Raw genomic sequence first — 18,675 nt, 5'->3', positions numbered from 1 at the left:
GAGGCCGGAGGCCGACACTCCCGGGTCTGACCTGCTGGGAGGTAATGGGATTCCCCGCCCCCGCCTTCCCTTAGTCCCCCTGTGTCCCCAGGCAGGCGTCTTCGGGGTCCTGGAAGCCAGCACGTGGGACCTTGTCTATTCCTGCGGGATCTCCCTCCGGAGGAGCTGGGAGCTGGGAGTCTGGGGCGGGCTCAGGGGCGGCGGGACACAGAGCCAGGAGAACCAAGCCCAGCTTCCCTGTGCAGCTTCGCTGGCTCCAGGCTGGAAGCAAATTGTCCAGAGGAAGGCGCTTGGCCTTCGATGCGGCATGGTCCACGCAGCGGGAGGAAACAGCTTTGAGCACTTGGGTCTCGCCTGGGGGCCAGGGCTGGGTGGGCGTCCTGCTCTGCTGCTTCCTGGCTGTGTCACCTTGGACAGTCACTCAGCCGCTCTGAGCCTCAGCCTCTGCCTGTGGGAGTAAACTGGTATTATCATCCTTACGGCGCAGGCAGAGGATCGGATGGCAAACGGTGGCCCTGGGGCCAAAGTGGAGATGCCCGTGTGTGTGTGTGTGTGTGTGTGTGTGTGTGTGTGTGTGTGTGCGCGCAGGTTTGTGCACACATGTGCGTGGCTCCGCTGGACTTGGAGAGGCCTGGGTGTGGAGTCTGGAGGAGTATGTGGGGCCGGGCTGGGCGGGGTTGGGGTGTCCCGTCCACACCCGCCAGCCCCCCCTCCCCCCCGGCCCCAATGACCCCCTGCTGCTCTCTCTGCGGGTCTTCGCGCCGGGCAGGTCCTAGTCCGGCAGGAGCCCAGGCAGCTCCTGGGAGGGGTCGTCAGCCAGGCGCCCCACCTAACGTGCCTGTTTGTCCCCAACCAGCCCAGCCCCGCTGTCTCATTCCTGCGCTGGGCTTTCTGTGTCTCCTTCCGTGTTCTGGCCGTGTCCTCGTCTCCCGTCTGTGTCCACACCAGCGTGTACGCTCCCAAGGACAGGACAGGCCCACGACTGTCAGTGAGGACGGCAGCGTCCACACGGGGCGAATGTCTTCTCCGTGAGCACGACTTCCTTCCGGCCACGCCGGCCGCCCTCTAAGACACCGCACGCCCCTCTCAGGAGGAATCTGGAGGAGCCAACGCGCCGCTCTTTTAAAAGCTCACGTTTGCGCTGCTGTCGGGCGGTTTAAGGAAACGGTCAAGAGGTCTTCTCTGGCCCTAAAATCTCCCTCGGGGTCGGCGTCTTTGTCAGGGAGAGCTGCAGTCTTCAGAGTTAAGCCAAATGGGACGGCTTTGCCCCAAATCCTGGGAAGAATTTGCCAGCACCGTCGAAAACCTAATACCTTTACTCTCAACAGGGAGTCTTCAAACGCTGAAAGGATTTTAAGGATGCCAACTAATGATTCAAGGTTTTTCACTTTTTCAATTTGTCCTTTACTTCAAAGGCCTTAAAAGTCCTGAAAGAACAGCTGGAGTGCGTGTTGCTGTTGTATGCTGGAGTTCTTTTTTTTTTAATTTTAATTTTTTTTTTTTTGTCTTTCTAGGGCCACACCCGTGGCATATGGAGGTTCCCAGGCTAGGGGTCCAATCGGAGCTGTTGCTGCTGGCCTACATCACAGCCACAGCAATGCCAGATCCAAGCTGCGTCTGCAACCTACACCTCAGCTCACGGCAATGCTAGATCCTTAACCCACTGAGTGAGGCCAGGGATGGAACCAGCAACCTCCTGGTTCCTAAGTGGATTCGTTCCTGCTGCACCACGACGGGGACTCCCTGTTATGCTGGAGTTCTGACTTAGAGTCCTGTTGCTGCCAGGAGCAGTGGAGGGTGTTGAGTGGGCGAGAGCGCTGGAATGGCTGAGAGGGTGGATGGACAGATGGTATGTGGATGAGCAGATGGATGGGTGGATGGATGGACAGATGGACAGATGGGTGCATGGATGGACAGGCTAATGAATGCATGGATGGAAGGATGGATGGGTGGGAGGACAGACGGATGGACACATGGACAGACGGATGGGTCCATGGATGGATGGATGGATGGGCAGATGGACGGATGGATGTATAGACGCATGGACAGACAGGTAGACAGATGGACAGATGGACAGACACTTGCCTAGTAGATTACGGATATACTAGACACCCCACCCCGTCATCCTTTATGTACCGGTTTCAGCCTGAGCGTCATCAATCTGTGTCAACCCTGTCCAAATCTACATGGTAAACTTGCAACCGAGTTTAACTTGGGATGCTCTTCTTTTTTTTTTTTTTTGGTCTTTTTGCCATTTCTTGGGCCGCTCCCGCGGCACATGGAGGGTCTCAGGCTAGGGGTCGAATTGGAGCTGTAGCCACTGGCCTACGCCAGAGCCACAGCAATGCAGGATCCAAGCCGCGTCTGCGACCCACACCACAGCTCACAGCAACGCCAGATACCTAACCCACTGAGCAAGGCCAGAGACTGAACCCACAACCTCCTGGTTCCCAGTCGGGTTCGTTAACCACTGAGCCACGACAGGAACTCCTGGATGCTGTTCTTTTTAAAAGGAAGCCTAAATCTTGATGGGGACACAGAGTGCCCAGGCCGGGCCTCCCAAGTTGGCCACGGAGCACAGCTGCTCCTCTCTCTTCTCGGTCAGCTCCGCCTCCCAGAGGCAACAGGCGAGTTGCGAGTTGCAAATTCTGTGCTTCGGACACCTGCCCAGCTCAACCTGCACTCCGCTCCCTGGGCAGAGGCCACGACACGCGGGGGACGGGGCAGCCTCAGAGCACAGCGTGGCGTGGAGGGTGGGCTTCTGCCGAACCGACCACATCAACCGTGTCCTCTTCCTTTGTTTTGTGTGTGTAGACCGTCCCTGCAGCCAGGGGTGCACTGCTCCGGGAGAGATGAGCGACTGGGCGGGGGTGCGGGGAGGCGGGTCTTCTGGCTGCCCCATCCTGGGCCTGGTGAGCCTGGCGGCCCTAGAAGGTCCCAGCCTCTTTGAGATGCTACTGAGCTGGCGGCTTGATTTTGCTTTTCACGGACACTGAGGGTCCGTGGCTTTTCTTGCTTTTATTGCCCCACTTTTTGGGAAAATGAAATCAGCTTCTTGACTTTACGCACTACAGCTCATGAAAGCCCGGAGCCCAAATCAAACGCATAACTCAACCTCAAAGCAGCCTGAGAGGCTGCAAACCTAAGTGCCGGTGCAAATGCCTCTTTAGGCCTCTTGGGTTTGATTAAAACGAGGGCCAGTGCTGAGGCCATTTCCTGATGGTTAATCCAGAGAGGTCCCCCTGGAGCCGTGGTGGCCTGAGGCCCAGCCACAAGCTGGGCCGTCAACAGTCTCTCGGGTGGCATTTTAAAGAGTGACTTTGAAGACCGAGGCCTGGCTGTTCTGGCATCACCAGGGATGTTGAAAAACCACAGCACCGTTTGCCGGCGTCTCCCGCAGCTTAGAGGGGGGCTGAGTTCCCAACCACAGCCACCAGACACCATCTATTCTGATTGGCTTTGCTGCTGAGCCGCGTCTCTGCGGCCTTATTTCAGGGAGTGGAGGTCAGGTCCTCAGGCTGAGAGCTCTGTGGGGGCAGCTGACCCTCTCCCACCCTCTCCCACCGCCCCGGGGCGCTCCTCTGCAGTTGGGAAGAAGAGCAGCTTCAAAATAAAACGTCTGCGGTTTGGAAGCAATCAGCAGGAAACACCAAATATCAGACTCGGGACTGAGTCTCCTGCAGGAGCGCTGTGTCACCAGCCCCCCAAGGCAGATGGCCCACAGGCTGTCCCCTTCTTGACCCCGGGAAGCACACACTGTGGGCCCCTCGACGACCTGGAGGCGTGTCCGCATTCACAGCTGTGTCCTCTGCATCAGTGCCCGGCTGAGCCCGGAGGCATCTCGGGCAAAGGATGTGGCACTTTGCCCTCTCCCCACTCGGGCCCTGCCGGGACCCCGTCTGGTGTATCCTGGTGGACTTCCTGTATCACATGGGTGCTGAGAATCTGAAGCTCCAGGACCCTGTGGCCACTGGGTGGACTCAGAGCCACCCGAGGGAGACCCCACTCCCTGGGGTCACAAGCATCGGGTCATCACAGAGCAAACACAGCCCCTTGCTGTCCCCCTCCCCAGCTGCCTTCTCAAGGGGTCCCCCAGCTGGGCCCAGTTGCCGTGTGGAACCCAGCAGACCCCACGCTGCCAAGAGGCCTTGTGGGACACCAGAGCTGGTCCCGCCCTTGCTCGTCCACCAGGGGCAGAGACCCCAGGGCCCCCGGCCCTTGCTTCCTCCCCCTCGAATCTGGAGCACGTCGTCAGCCTCACCCCTGCGGCCTGGCCTCAGCTCCCTTTACAGCACTCCAGGTGTGACAGGTTTGTGTCCTGCCCCCGGAAGCCAGGTCGCCCCATGTGACCTGTGTGGACCAGTGGCAGGGCCTGGCAGTGAGGCCCGGGGGTGCTGGAGGGGAGCAGCCTGGCCGGCAGAGCAGAGCCGGGAGGCAGGGGCAGGGAGGGCCGCCAGCCTGTTGCGCTGTGAGCACTGAGACTTGGGGCGTTTCTCCTGCAGACACACAAGCTCCTGTAAGCAGCCCACAGGCTTCCTACCGGTGTAGACGCCACGCCCTCACAGGGCCGTCACCCTCATTGTCCCCCCAACAGGTCCAAGGCCCTGCCCACCCCCCATCCTTGCACCCCTGCTTCATGCCCTGCATCCCGTCTCCCAGCCCTGTGCAGCTGAAAGTGAGGACACAGCCCCAGTGCCCCCAGTGGATGGATGATGCAGGCAGAGAGGGAGGCACTGGGGTGGTGGGGACAGTGGCCATCTGAAGGGCAAGCACCTGTGGCCCCGGCACTCTCCCCCTCGCCTCTTTGCCCGTCTCCATCCGGCCCCTCTGAGCTCCTGGTGCCTCCTCTACGACGCTGAGCTTCTGCTGTTGCTGCTCCCCTGCCTGGGTGCTCTTCCCTGGGACAGCGCCAAGGTTCCTCCGCCACTGCATTCGCTCTCGCACCGGAGGTGACTTTCTGGGCCACCTCATGTGATGGGCTCCACGGGCGCCCCGCAGCCTCGGCCCTAACACCCAGCACCCATTTGCTCATCCCTCTCACGGAGCATAAACCCTGTCTTATCCGTGTCTCCAGGACAGCACAGCGGGGGCGCTCAGCACGGACGGAAAGGCTTGGGACAAGTGACCATCACGAGGTGACCTTCACCATGACCTGCGGTCACTATTCTGTACAGGAGAGAAGGCCACTGCTTCCACGTGCGGGCTGCTGGCAACTCCGCCCCACGAACCCCCAAGCCTCTCCCGCCTCCACACTTAGCCGGCCCCGCTCAGTGCGGGAACCTGAGGGGACAGGAAGTCACTCTCCCCAGTTCCATCCAGGTTGTCCTGGAGGCGAGTCGGGAATGAAAGCAGTGACCTTGTCCTGCGGCCGGGCCGGGCGGGGGGGAGGGGTACAGGCTTCACCCTCACAGCCCCTCCTCCCTCAATTACTGGGCCCTGCTCCCTGAGTTCTGGAACATTCCAAGCCCTGAGCACCTGGCCTCCTTCCCGTTCTCGACAGTGAGTCCCAACCACCCCCGAGGCTGGTGCCCACACTTGTGAACAACGTCCGGTCTGCGGACACGAGGGCCCGGGGCCGCAGCAGAACCCCTGGTGGTGGCACGGGGTCGGCTGGCAGCCCTCCCCCTGGACCCGCACCCACTCAGGGTGCTGCAGCGATTCAGCCACTAAATTAAATCTCTGAGTATTAAGTGAATGATGGAAATCTAAAATATTAATATATTCTAATTGAATATTCTCCAATAAATTATGAGCACTTGCAGCAATTTGATTTTACTTTCGTTTCTTAAGGAACTTTCAGCTGCTCAGTATAGCCATTAAGGTGATTCGAGAAAGGGAACGTTTTCTGCTCAGACGAGGGGCGGACACACCACAAAGGGACCCGCGCCTTCTGTTGCACGGCTGATTAAATCGCAGCACCCAGGGCGGCTGCGGCGCTCCAGGCCGCTCTCTTCGCGAGCGCCGTGCAAAGGCCCGCAGGTCTCGAGGCGCGGCACTTGCAGGGAGGCTCGGAGGCTGCCCCGCAGCGTCCCCGCCGGCGCGTTCGTGTCGGGCCTGCACTTTCGGAACCAACACTGGGCCGGGGGCCGGGGGCCCAGGCCCTCCCCCCGGGGCTGGACGGGGCTGCCCCTGCCTCGGCCGCGGAAGGAGCCCTGCTGTCTCTCTCAAAGTCTCGCTCCAGAAACCGGAGCCTTTCCTCGCCTCCTCGCGGGGCCCGCTGACGCCCCTCCGGCCGTTCCCGCCGCCTCCCTTCCCAGCCGCCCTCCGAAGAGTGGGCACGCCGAGGGCAGAGGTGACAGTTCCATGACCTCTTCAGCCCTTTCTCCGGGGACGAAACCCAAACACAGCAAACTCCTGAGCCCCCCGCTCTCTGTCTCTTCTCAGAGGCTGCAGTCTGGGAAAACGTGCTGCCTCTTTTTTTTGCTCTTTGGCTGCCCCGTGGCATATGGATTCCTGGGCCAGGGATCAGATTCAAGCCACCGTCGAGACCGGGGCCCGATCGCTCCTCCCTGTTCACTCCCCCACCAGCGTCCTTGCCTTTGAAGAACAGGCCTCAAAGATCCCCCGGAGAGGTTAGGGATCGGAGCCGCTGAAGCCTCTGCCTCTTAGGAAGCAACCAAGACTGCCCGAAGCCTGCTCCCTGGTGACTCCTTGAAAGGGAGGTACGCTGGACTTTAGGGGACTGCACCCACTGGGAGAGGGTCCTGTGCACCTGGAGGGGGGGCTCTGTACACCTGTGGGGGAGCCCTGTGCACCTGGGGGGGGCCTGTGCACCTGGAGGGAGGGCCCCCTTGCACCTGGGGGAGGGCCCCCTTGCACCTGTGGGGGGCCCTGTACACCTGGGGGGCCCCTGTACACCTGGACGAGGGCCCTGTGCATCTGCAGGGGGGCCCTGTGTACCAGGAGGGGGGCCCTGTGTACCTGGAGGGGGGCTCTGTGCACTTGGGGGGCCCTGTGTACCTGGGGGAGGGCCCCCTTGCACCTGGGGGAGGGACACAGCAGAGCAGCACGTCCCAGCTACACTGCGGTGTGCATCGGACCTCCCACCCCAGGCAAGGCTCGGTCCACGCTCAGACCATGTCAGTCTCCATCTTCAGTGGGTCCTGTTATTGTCCTCTTTGCTGCAGTCACATAAATCCTAAGCCCCACAATACAGTGCTCTACTTGTGCTTTAAATTGTCAGCTGCCGTTTCAGTAAGTTAAGACAAAATCACAGTTTTTTACGTTAACACACATTTACCTTCTCCCGAGCTCCGTCCCTGCCTGTAGCTCTGAATTTCCAACTGGGGTCACTTCTTTTCCGCCTAAAGAACATCCGTTACCACTTCTTGTGGGTTTGCTGGCAATGAGCTCCTTAAGTTTGGTGACCAGAAATGTCTTTTTTAAAATAAATTTTTGTATTTTATTGAGAAAGTATTGTTTAAAGTTTATAATTCCAGAGAATATTTTGATGACAAAAATTAAGAGCTGACAAACCAGACGTAAAAGAAAGAGCTTTATTTCACCTTCAGTTTTGAGGACTCTTTTCTCCAGATATAGAATTCTCGGTTGGTCGATTCTTTTCATTCAGCGATTTGAAAATGTCATTTCCCAGAGGCCTCCATCCCCTAAAGAGAAGCCATTCCTCGTTTTACCATCATCCTTCGTTTGTGCTAAATCTCCCTCTGCTTTTAAGGTTTTCTTCTCTAGTTTTAGAATTACAGCAGTTTGACTAAAATCAAGGTATGGCTTTGTTTGTGTTTATTCTACTTGAGAGCCGCTGAATTTCTTGGATATGTAAGTTTGTTTCTCCACCAAATTGGGGAAATTTCAATCATTTTTCTTATTTTAGTCTCTCTCTCCTTTCCCTTTGGGACTCCAGTTACACAGTTAGGTCACCTGACCCTGTCCCGCTGAGACTGTGTGTTTCAATCCTCTCCCTTCCCGTTCTTCAGAATGAATAATTTGCATTGATCTATCTTCAGACGCACGGACCTTTTTTCTGCCCTCTGCAATCTGCCTGCACGCCCGTCCAGTGAGTTCTTCATTAGAGATCTCATGCTCTTCAGTTTTGCTGCCTCCGCTTGGTTCTATTGCAGAGGTTGTTTTTCTGCTGTGACTCCTGAGTCTTCGTTCATGCTCAGCATATTTTCCTTTAAGTCCTCGAGTGTATTTTAAGAGGTATTTTAAAGGCCTTGCTGCTAATTCCAGTATCCGGGTAACCTCAGAGTTAGGTTTTATGACCAGTTTCTGCCTAATTATGGGTTGTGTTTCCTCCCTTTTTTCACATGTCCAGTAATTTTTGTTTGCATACGGATCATTGTAATCATTGGAGATGATACTGCCTAGAGAGTCTGTGTCCTTCTCTGAAGGGTGGACCTTGGCTGGGCTGAACTCTCCATCTGTTTACCTCGCAGGAGGCAGCAGCCCAAGTCTACGCTCAGTGCTTACAATCCTCTAGCTGCTGCTTTTCTCTGGGGTCTGAGTCCTCCTTGTCCATGCACAGGTCAAGGGGTGGTCAAGGAGCTGGAGCACGTTTACAACGGGGAGTCACCATCTGTGACTACGTATTTTATAAGATGTATCCCCCCACATTCCAGCTCCTTTGTCAGCTCTAATCCCCGTCGCCCAGCTCCTCTGGCCAGGAGGACTGTGTTCCGCATGAGGTCCAGCCACCCTCTGATGCGAGGATGGAACGGGGAGTGCGCTCAGAGCTTATGTGGTGTGTGTGCCCAGGATGCCCCTGACTTTGTGGAGGAAATGCAGAGACAACCTTTGGCTCCAGTTGGCTCCAGCTCATTCGGTTTGGTCAGATGTGAGGGAGGGATTTTGACAACGCTTCCCAAGCCGCCCTCAGCTGAGCTCCCTACTCTAGAAACGACCTGCTCACCATCTCCACATGCCCGTTTTTCACACCGAGCGAGTCCATAAGGGTTCCTTCCAGAGTCTTCTATTCGGAGCTCCCTTTCCAGGCCTGCTCTCTGGGGATGGATCTGTGTGATTTCTTGTCCCTTAAAATATCAACTTCCAAAATGAAAGGGCTAGTCTCCCAGGAGCACTCTCTCCCTCCTCATTGTCCTGAGCCAGTTCCTATAGCTGCCCTGGACAACCTCTCAAAATAACAAGTTCTGAATTTGTATTAGACTCAGCTAAGCAATGCATCCGCTTTTTCCAAGTTGGATTTTCATTCTCATTCTGAATCTTGCCAGAAGTCAAACCTGATGTACATGCTAGAAAGCAAGTGTCTTTTCAAAACCCTTCTCTAATCCACACACGACGGCCTCCTCACCAAGCTCTTCCAGGGACCCGAGCCCAGGTGACAAGCAGAAAGCAGCCTGCTTGGTGCTTCTGGAGGCCACGAAGCACTCTGCCCCCTTCCCTCCGACTCTCAGTGTCCGCCCAGCGCTCGGCACCCACAGATGGCCCCAAAGCGTCCCAGCCAGAACCCAGCGCTGGAATCTGGGAGCAGAAAGGCCGCCATTTAACCTTTAGCAGGGGTCTCCTGCTACCAGTTTCCACGACTCCCCCCGGTGCAAAGCCTCTAGGAGCTGGGACTGGCTTAGGGACTGAACTGCGTCCTCCTTCCTTCTGAGAACAGCCTGGATCTTCTGAGCGCATCCCTCGCTCAGCCCTTATTTAGACCACAGTCTAATTCCAGTGGGCGAACCGTGGAGGCTGGTTCCACGCCTCGCTATGGACATCACGGCTCCCAGCCACCCTGTCCCTGTCCAGGACTCCGTCTGCACGCCGGATCCACCGCTGATCTCTTACCTACACTGCCTGTGTGGTGGGGCTAATGCTAGTGAAGCGACATGCTCTTCCTTCCTGGGAAAAAGCCTGTAATTAACAGAGGTTTTGGGGAAAGAACATTCCGCCTGCTCCTCTCCCGCCCATTTTTTCATTTAACATATTTTATCAGAATGAAATGCCTTAATGAGCAGAGAATCGCAGCTGATCCCAGCTGAACCTCCAACTGCTGCACACTCGGCTTGCTGCTCCCATCAAGCTGTATTCACGCTGTGATTTGCGCTTCTTTCAGGAGCAGCCCCCCCAAACACTGACAGGAAACTCATCAACTTCCTGTAGACAGAAATGGGGCAGGAAAGCACCCCAAACCCTCGTCTGTGCTACATTAGAGTTTAAGGGGGAAGCGGGGAGGAGGCAGGAAGTGAGCACATCGCATGGGGGTGCACGTGTGCCTGTGAGGTGGGGGCTGTGCACACGTGTGCGTTTGCAGGCAGGAGTTTCTGGGCTGAGTTCTTACATAACGACTTGGAATCCACTGGGAAAACACAAATCTCTTACAGAAACCATTTTCCAGTTGCCGAAGATACCTCTGCCCAACCCCTGTCTTCCATGGAAGCAGAGGGAGCTTCCACGGGCTGGGCGAGAGCCAGGACGAGCAGTGCCAAGTCCCCACCAAATGCCACGTGCCATGGTCACCATGGGGTGTGAGCCAAGGGGCGTCCAGCACAGCGCTTGCCATTGGCATTGCCTCACTCACTGCACACATGCAGCGCCTACTGTTTATAGCACCAGGGACACGGGCGGTGCCCCGCCTCGGGGAGGCCCGTCCTTGGATGAATAGACAGCACGTACGACTACAGATCAGATCACACCGAGTGCGGTGAAGCAAGGACGCGGGATGTGGGGGAGGAGAGCTCACGGTGGAGAAGGGCTGGTGAGTTGGGTCCCGTCACTCACCCAGGGCCACCCGATCCTGGGCCCGGTGGGCCCCTTGGGAAGGCACTCACACCGTTTCTGCCTGGGGAAGCCCGCTGGGGCAGAGGCCAGGCCTTCCCCACATGTACCCCGCCTCCTGCTGGAGCAGGGCTGGGCTCCATTCCCGGGACCCCTTGCAACTAGGCAAGGCCGCATGCCACAGGGTTCTGGCCAGGGGAATTTAGGCTGGATCAGTGCACGCCCAGGTCCTCACCCTGGGGCCCCAAGTGACCGCAGCACAGTCTCCCGCCCCCAGTGAAATGAACCTCAACTGTGTCAGTTTCTGAAATGTGGGGAAGGCTGGTTACAGCGGTCAGCCTAGCCCGACCCACGCCCTACCCTCCGCAGGCGGCCTGTGTCGGAGTGGACATCTGGGGAGAGGTAGCCTTGTCTGGGGGCTGCAGACATGCCAGGGGTTGGAGGCGCACAGGACAGGTTCTTGCCAGCCCGGCACTGCTGTGGACTAGAAAGCCAGAGACGCAGAGCGTGTGGCTCTGCTCACCTGCCACCTGGTGCCACGCTCCAGCCCAGGACTGTCACCGGCAAGGAGAGGCCTTAGGAACCTGCGTCTGCAGGACGACAGCTCCTGCCGGCTGCTCTCCTGCCAGATGGTGCGAAGGTCTGTGTTATCGGCTGGGGGTGGCTCGCTGTCCTGCTTCGCAGCTGTGCGTGTCCCCATCAGAGCACAAGGACGTCACTGCGGCCTCGTGACCAGTTGGGTCCTGCATCCCCACGCCCATGGGCCCATCGGGAGGCGAGCCCTCTGCGGTCAGGAGACGCCACTCCTCTGTCCCCAGCCCCGACGCCCGGCCCCTGGGACACGGCAGGTGCACCCGGGAGGAAGCACGGAAGTGCCCAGTGGGTCCTGGGAACGCTTGCAGGGCATAGGCTGCCCACAGGGGCCTTGTCTCCATTCGGTGCCTTCACAGGCCTGTGCACATCTGGGCACGAGTAGGGGACGGGCACGTGTGGGCCCTGCTGTCATGCAGCTGAGAAACTCAGATCTGGACCACAGACTCTTCCAGTGGTGCCAAGATGCCTGCTGAATGTTGTGTGCGCGTGTGTGTTTGTGTGTGCACACGTGTGCGTGTGTGTACATGCCTGCGCACCGTGCCCCCACCCCGGGACCCTTAGAGACTCACTCCTCGCTGTAACAGCCCTGCCAAGGGCCAGTGGGCCGACTGGGCAGACCCTCCTGGAGTCTGGGAGATGAGTCCATGTGGCCCAGCCTGTGGGCTCTCACTGCCTGCTGCGGCTTCCACTCGCCGGGGGCAGAGCTGAAGAGTTTCAGCAGAGGCCAGTGAGTCCACGAGGCCCAGAACACGCCCTCACTGGTCCCTGACAGAAAACGCCTCTGCCCGCGAGTCAGACCAGCAGTTTCCTGCCGGAGAGGATGCCTGGGGAGCGCAGGAAAGGCCGCGAATAAACCGCTCCTGGATGGAGCCTCTGTCGTCTATCCCAGCGACGTCAGAGAGCAGGCCTCTGGTTCCGGCGTATTTAAGACATTTCCCCCGGCCCCACACTCAGGGCGCCGCCAGGCTCCGAGTGTGGACAGTTACACGGCCAGAGAGCAGCTCGTTTTCTCTGCCTTGCGCTGGTTCTACAGTCAGATTTCATTGCAACGAACAGCACCAGCCTCCCAATTGTGATCCAATAAAGTCTCCTTTAGAATAAATTTATTTACACTAAAAATGAGCCACTAGAGAAAGCTGTGAGTGACAAGTGACAGGGGCGGGGGGCGCCGCGAGAGCCTTGACGGCAGCCAGGCCTGGAGCTGAGTCATCAGCGCTGCTGTTGGCATGGGCGGTGCCCTGGGCTTGGGGACACCGAGTCAGGGAACGCGCTGGACTGGGGGTCAGTCCCTCCACCCCACAGGGAACGCCCCGTCCAGGCGGTGGTGCGGGGGGTGGCTCTGGAAATGACCCCTCACCTCGGGGGGTTGAGGCAGCAGGCTGCTTTCTGGGTGAGCTGGAAACCCAGCCCCCCTTGCCTCTAGGACCACCGCGCTCAGCACCTCTGGCACCAGTGGTGTCACCACGCCCAGGGATTCTCTGCGACACAGCTGCGGGTCCCAGGGTGAAACTCAGTGCTGCCACTGTCCGCCTGGAGGGGATGTCCACCCCCAGGCGAGGGGTGCAGTCCCACGAGACGCCCCCACTTCAGACTCCAGCTGCTGAGCCCAGGCTGTCACCTGTAATCCCCACAACCCCCTGCTGAGGGCACTACATCTGTGAGGGCAGCTTTCAGAACCCAGAGAACCCGCCTCCTCACCAGACTTGTGGCTGTTCTGAAGGACGGGACTTGGGGTCATCGGATGCCAGAGGGAGGAGGTGTGCAGGGCGAGGCGTGGGGAGGGCTCGGAGGCTCTGTGCCCTCCCCGAGCGCCACCCACCCCGAGCACCACATGCCCCGCCAAAGCGCGCTGAACCTCGTCCTTTGGGGTTTTAGGGAGACTTTATCATACAGGCAGGACCGATTACTTCATGCGCCTCTGGTAACTGATTCAACCTCCAGTCCTTCTCCCCCCGCAGAGGTGGGGGAAGGGAAAGTGACGTCCCGACCCTCCAGGCACATGGTCGAGTCCCTGCCCACCAGCCCCCACCTGGCCTTGGGAAAACTCAGGTGCGCTGGGAGGGCTGTGATGTACATCTGCTGACATCTCTTCACTCTAATCACTGAGGAAATTCTACCGTGTCAGGAGTTCTAGCCGAGAACAGGGACAAAGACCAAACTATACATTTCTCACTTAAGCCACGACATCACATGCGGTGACGGCAGGGTGACAGTCACGACTGCGTCACTGAGGGTGCCTTGTGTGAGGTGGGGTGTCTGACCTGGGGGTCCTGTGAGGCCTGCTGCCTCCTCTGCTCCATCTCTGCATCTGAAACATCCCCCCCGCCCCCCCGCAGCTTTCTGCAAAAAAAAGAGCAGGAAACAGAACCGACTAATCAGGCCAAGGAAGATGATGCCTTAACAACACTCAAGGCGCCCCCATTTTCCCAGAGTCGGGGTGAGGCGTCCACCACGGATGGCATCATTTAATGGGATTCTCACCATCATTTTATCAAATTATTCCTCAGATTGGGTTGCAATTTTCCTCCAAAGGAAGAAGAAAATGCCAGTTGATGGCTCTGACTATCGAAATACAAATTTGCAGAATGCCTTCTTCCCTCCTTCAGGAAAGGCGACCCCGGGGTGGGAGCCGGCCACACAAAGCGGGGAGCAGAAGGGACGCGCAACTGCCCCCTGGCCCCCTAGTCTCTGTCTCAGGACCTCTGATTTCCACCAAGAGCCTCGTCACTGCCAACAAGCCGCCATGCCCCGTTCAGCATCTCAGTCACAGCTGGAAAGACGTGTGCACAAGCAGACGGAAGCAGAGTCAGAGGTCACAGGCCACAACTCGAGCCCCTGTCCTACCTCCTCCACGCACTAGAGTAACCAGAGAGAGGACCCAGCGCAGTCTGGCCCGTCCACCCGGAGGACGCAGCTGCCCGGCTTTGCCTGTGACCCGTGTCACGCTCGTCTCTTGACGCAGAGGCGAAACCCTGGCCTTCTCGCACGCAGAGCCGGTCCCCTGCTCCAGGAACAGGCCCCCTGCGCCACTCGCAGCATCCTGGGCGGAGAGGCCGGGCCGGAGCCGGGACACGCGCCCCCGCCCCCGGCGGAGCCCGCACTTACCCTCACCAGCTGCTGCGGGAAGGGCCCGCGGGAGTTTTCCGGCACGTTGATGGGCGGGATGACCCAGTCCCGCTTCTGCCGCCTCAGCCCGTGGGCGCTCTGGTGCTGGGGCCACGGCAACGGCGTGTCACTCGGAGGCTGGGCAGGGCCCGGGGCGGCACTCTTCTTGCCTCTCTGCACGAAGAAATGCCACAAAATGACAGTCAGAGGAGAAACGGCACCGGGGCAGCCAAGCAGCACGAGTCCCACGTTTTTAAAGGACAGAGAGAAGGAAGCACGCAGAAGCATCAACTCCGGTTTTCTCCGGTCGCCGGTGAGCTGCATGCGACTTCAGTTTACCTGGTTCCTTTTCCCTTTCTGCGCTTCTGAATGTTAGGAGTACATGAGGTTCTGCAACTCAAAGAGCCAACAGAACTCACGCGCACACGACGCCTGTGTCTTTGCTGCCTCCGTGTTTATCTTCCAGGCGTCCCTCAGGCTGCACCATTGCAAAAAGCCTGATGCTCACTGTACCCCGAGCTTCAGAGCCAACAGCACAGAGAGCTCACAGGGCAGAGACAGACCCTGGACCAGGACAGCCCGAGGCAGAAAGACTACGCTGGCTGAAGGCACCGGACCCAGGCCGCCCCTCTCCATCGTGGCGGGGTCCCCACCCTCCAGCTGAGCTCCAGACCCCACGAGGACCCAGGGGTGTGAGCTGTGGACAAAAAACCTTCCCCACCCCCTTTTGGGAAAAGTTGCATAGAAATAAGTTAAACACACATACACAAAACTAATTGATGACAAAAAAAAAAAATCTTATATTGGTCCTGAGTCCCCAAACTTAATGCTACATCGATGGAAAAATCCATCTGGACAAGCCACACTCCAGGGAGACCTCCTCGGACTTGCCTCGCTGGGCCCAGCTGTCTGCCTGTTGAGCTCCCACACTTAAGAGAGTGCGGCAATCAAAACCCCAGAGGCTTAGCAGGTTGCTTCCCATCCTGCAGCGGAAGGACCCACGCAAGGCAGGTGCGTCCCCAGTGGCCTGGATTTCTATGGAAACACGGTGTTCCACCCACGTCTGTTCAAGTCAAACTAACAGAGGCTGTCTTGTGACCGACCCTGCGTCACTCACGATGACGGGGCGGGGGTGCGTGTGTGTGTGTGTGTGTGTGTGTGTGTGTGTGTCAGCTCTAGGCTCCTTGATGAGCTGCACAGAACCGACTGCAGGACGGTCCTGGCCACGCATCCTCTCCAAGCGTAGGGGCAGCCAGTGCCTGGTGGGGGCAGAGCATGCTGGCATCTCCGTTGCATCCTTCCTACCGCCAATGCCACAGGAAGGCCATCCCCCTTTACCAAGGGGGCCACTGGGGGACTCAGAGAGGCTGGGTAACGTCCAAAAGCCCCACGGCTCATGGGGCAGAGGCAGAATCTGGGTGCTGGGGTCAGGCCCCAAGGCCAAGTGCCCCTCATGTCTAGGGTGTCTTGGCCCAGGGGTCTGCCTCCCTCTAGGTCCTTAGGTCAGCGTGGGGTAGGCTGGGCAGAGATGGACATTCCCACGAAAGAGGCCCTGGGATGTCGGCGAAAATCCTCAGCCCAGGAGAGGCACTTCCCAGCTCCCAGCAGCATCAGCTTCCAGGTTAGAAAGGCCACGTGTGAGGTTCCCGCCCAGACCAACTACTGCACGCGCGCGCGGGGTGCAGGGGTGTTTGGGGAGCCCTCCAGGTGACTGCCACGCTCTGCAGACGCACAGCCCTTGTGGGGGTGCCTCACCCCACAGGAAGTGAGGTTCACCTGCCCCAGGTGGCTGCCTCAGTGAAGGCACCGCGGCGGGGGGGAGTCCTGCGGGGATGGGGTGGGGTCCCAGCCACAAGCACAAGCTCCGGGAGGTAGGCGCTGGCTGTCCCCGCGTCCCCACACCTTCCCACGTGGGCACAGAGAACGCAAGGGGGCCACACCCGGGGGACGTTGGCGCCGCCAGAAACTCATCTGAGCCTCTGAACTTCGGACTCAGAATCTGAACATTTCCATGGAGCCACGCTTCTTTTAAAAACTGCTTCGTCTTCACTTGCTCAGGATGGGCTCGCACTGTGTTAATTTCCCTGGTGTTTTGAATAAATGGTGCATCTTTGCTACTATTTTAAAGCTGTGAGACAAATGTAATAACAAAACCTGGTGAAGATCAATGAAGCCAGACCTGCGCTGGCTTCAGCCGGGAAGACACTCCTGCTTCTCCGGGGAGGAAGGCCCACGACACCGAGGGTTTACCCGGAGCCGGTGCCCTTCTGAAGCATGAGGACCAGGCGTTCAGAACGCGTGTGCGAGCGAACACGGACGCATAATCATACAAATTGTCAACAACGCCCCTGGCTACTCTCCGAAGTATTTCCTAACAGAAGACAGCTGCTCTGTCCCCAGCACGTCCCTGTCATCTGCTTCCGAGCCGCGACGGCAGTGGCAAGTGTGGGGTAGGATGTGAGTGCGACCCTACGCTGCTCACCAAGAATCACACGTGCGCAATTTTAGAGACTTGTCGACAGATGCCTACAGGACCGTGGGCCAGCTCCGTGCACCGTGCATGTGTGTTTACGTATCCACACAATGCCTATGTGTGCTTGTGTACACACGTGTGTTTTGCATGTCTCTGTGTACATAACGTGTCACAATTTTCTCAAAATCAACAGCTCGGCCCCAACAGGCTTGCTAAGCCCACATCACTGGTTCCTTGTGGACAGTTGAGCCCAAGTCAGAGGTCTCTAACTGGTGGGGCCGGGGGTCCGGAGGCCGAGCTGGTCTTTGGATCCAGCCAGGCTCGCACCTGCAGGTCCGCAGAAGGGCGAGTCCTGAGGAAACCACCCACCTCTTAGCCAGTGTCTGAGAGGATGTGCTCGAGAGGCTCCCTTCCCGGAGTTCAGAGGGGACGGTCCTGCAGACCCCCCACCCCACGCCCCCCGGGCACGGCCAGATCTGGGCTCTGCTCCCACACCGAGGCCAGCCGCACCCTGGGCTGTGCCCGTCCCTAACCCCGCCTCCACTCTGCCCCCTTCCCAGTGCCCTGAGTCAGCCTGGGCGCAGACCCCACTTCGCCCCCCGCCGAGCTCGGGCCCTGACCTTTGCCCTGGTGGCGTCCTCGTGTTCCAGACGCAGCCCACAGCAGCTCCCCCTTGATCCCTGGGGACCGAGCACCTCACAAGGAGCACCTGCTCTGATGACACCCCCACGGTAGGCAGTGCCTGGCCTCGGCGTGGTCATGGGGCCCCGCCCCGCACCCCCGTGGCTCGGAGCAAACTCAGTGGACTTAAGTGAGGGCTGAGAACCACAGGCACGTGACCAAGGGCAGGGTGGGGGATAAGTTTGGCCTTTAGAGGATCCAGGGGGACCTGCACCGGGGGTGGTCGCACAGGAGGGGGTCCTGCAGGCTGGGCCGGATTCCCAGGGGTGCAGAGGGAGGTTGGGAGAAGGCAGCGGGGCTTCAGCTGTGGTCCTGGGGGTGGAGGCCTGGCCTGCCAGGAGCCTGAGAGTTCAGAGTGCAGGCGGGTCCCATCACCTTACCGCCCAGATGAGGCACAGGCAGGATCGAGAATGTGTCTAGCCTACCTGCTAGCACTGGGCAGCGCTGCCCAGGTGAGGGCAGGAGTGGGCACAGGTGGGCATCCTGATCCAACCTGGGGAAGACGGGCTCCCTTCTAATGATGGGGGGTTCCCAGCATCCACCCCTCCCCTTGGTTCCCTGGCAGGCCCATCCCAAAACCCCGAGTGGGTGTGAGTCCAGCCTGGCCACCAGGCTGGCTGCTGGGGACACTCCAGGAGCAGGCTATGTGGGGGCCAGACCTCGTTCTCGAAGCTCTAAACTTGCCTGCTTCTTCTTCTTTTTTTGTCTTTTTGCCTTTTTTCTTGAGCCGCTCCCGGGGCACATGGAGGCTCCCAGGCTAGGGGTCTAATCGGAGCTGTAGCCACCGGCCTATGCCAGAGCCACAGCAATGTGGGATCCGAGCCGTGTCTGCGACGCACGCCACAGCTCATAGCAACGCCAGATCCTTAACCCACTGAGCAAGGCCAGGGATCAAACCCGCAAGCTTATGGTTCCCAGTCAGATTCGTTAACCACTGCGCCACGACGGGAACTCCTTAAACCTGCCTGCCTTTGAATCACCTTTTATTTACAAAGCATTTCTCAGTTCAGATGGCCTCTCCCACTGAGACTTAATCCATCGTGCTGACAACGCTCTGAGACGGGGACCGACGAGGGATAAGCCTCCCAGGCTGTGGGCCGAGCGTGGGCCTGGGGCCTGGGCCGGGCCCCTTCCCTTGGCTG

The 18,675-nt window shown here is 58.7% G+C and overlaps 1 protein-coding gene across 1 annotated transcript in view; it reads right to left on the bottom strand.

Moving 5' to 3' along the window:
- CDH4 (cadherin 4) overlaps positions 1 to 18,675 on the bottom strand; it is a 494,919-nt gene that overhangs the window by 101,449 nt on the left and 374,795 nt on the right. The window contains exon 4 of the mRNA XM_021078205.1: positions 14,380 to 14,553. Within this exon, the coding sequence (XP_020933864.1) occupies positions 14,380 to 14,553 (174 nt within the window). The remainder of the gene's footprint in view (positions 1 to 14,379; positions 14,554 to 18,675) is intronic.

Source organism: Sus scrofa, chromosome 17, assembly GCF_000003025.6.
Source record: "Sus scrofa isolate TJ Tabasco breed Duroc chromosome 17, Sscrofa11.1, whole genome shotgun sequence".
NCBI lineage: Eukaryota > Metazoa > Chordata > Mammalia > Artiodactyla > Suidae > Sus > Sus scrofa.
This window is presented reverse-complemented; position numbering and strand designations above follow the sequence as displayed.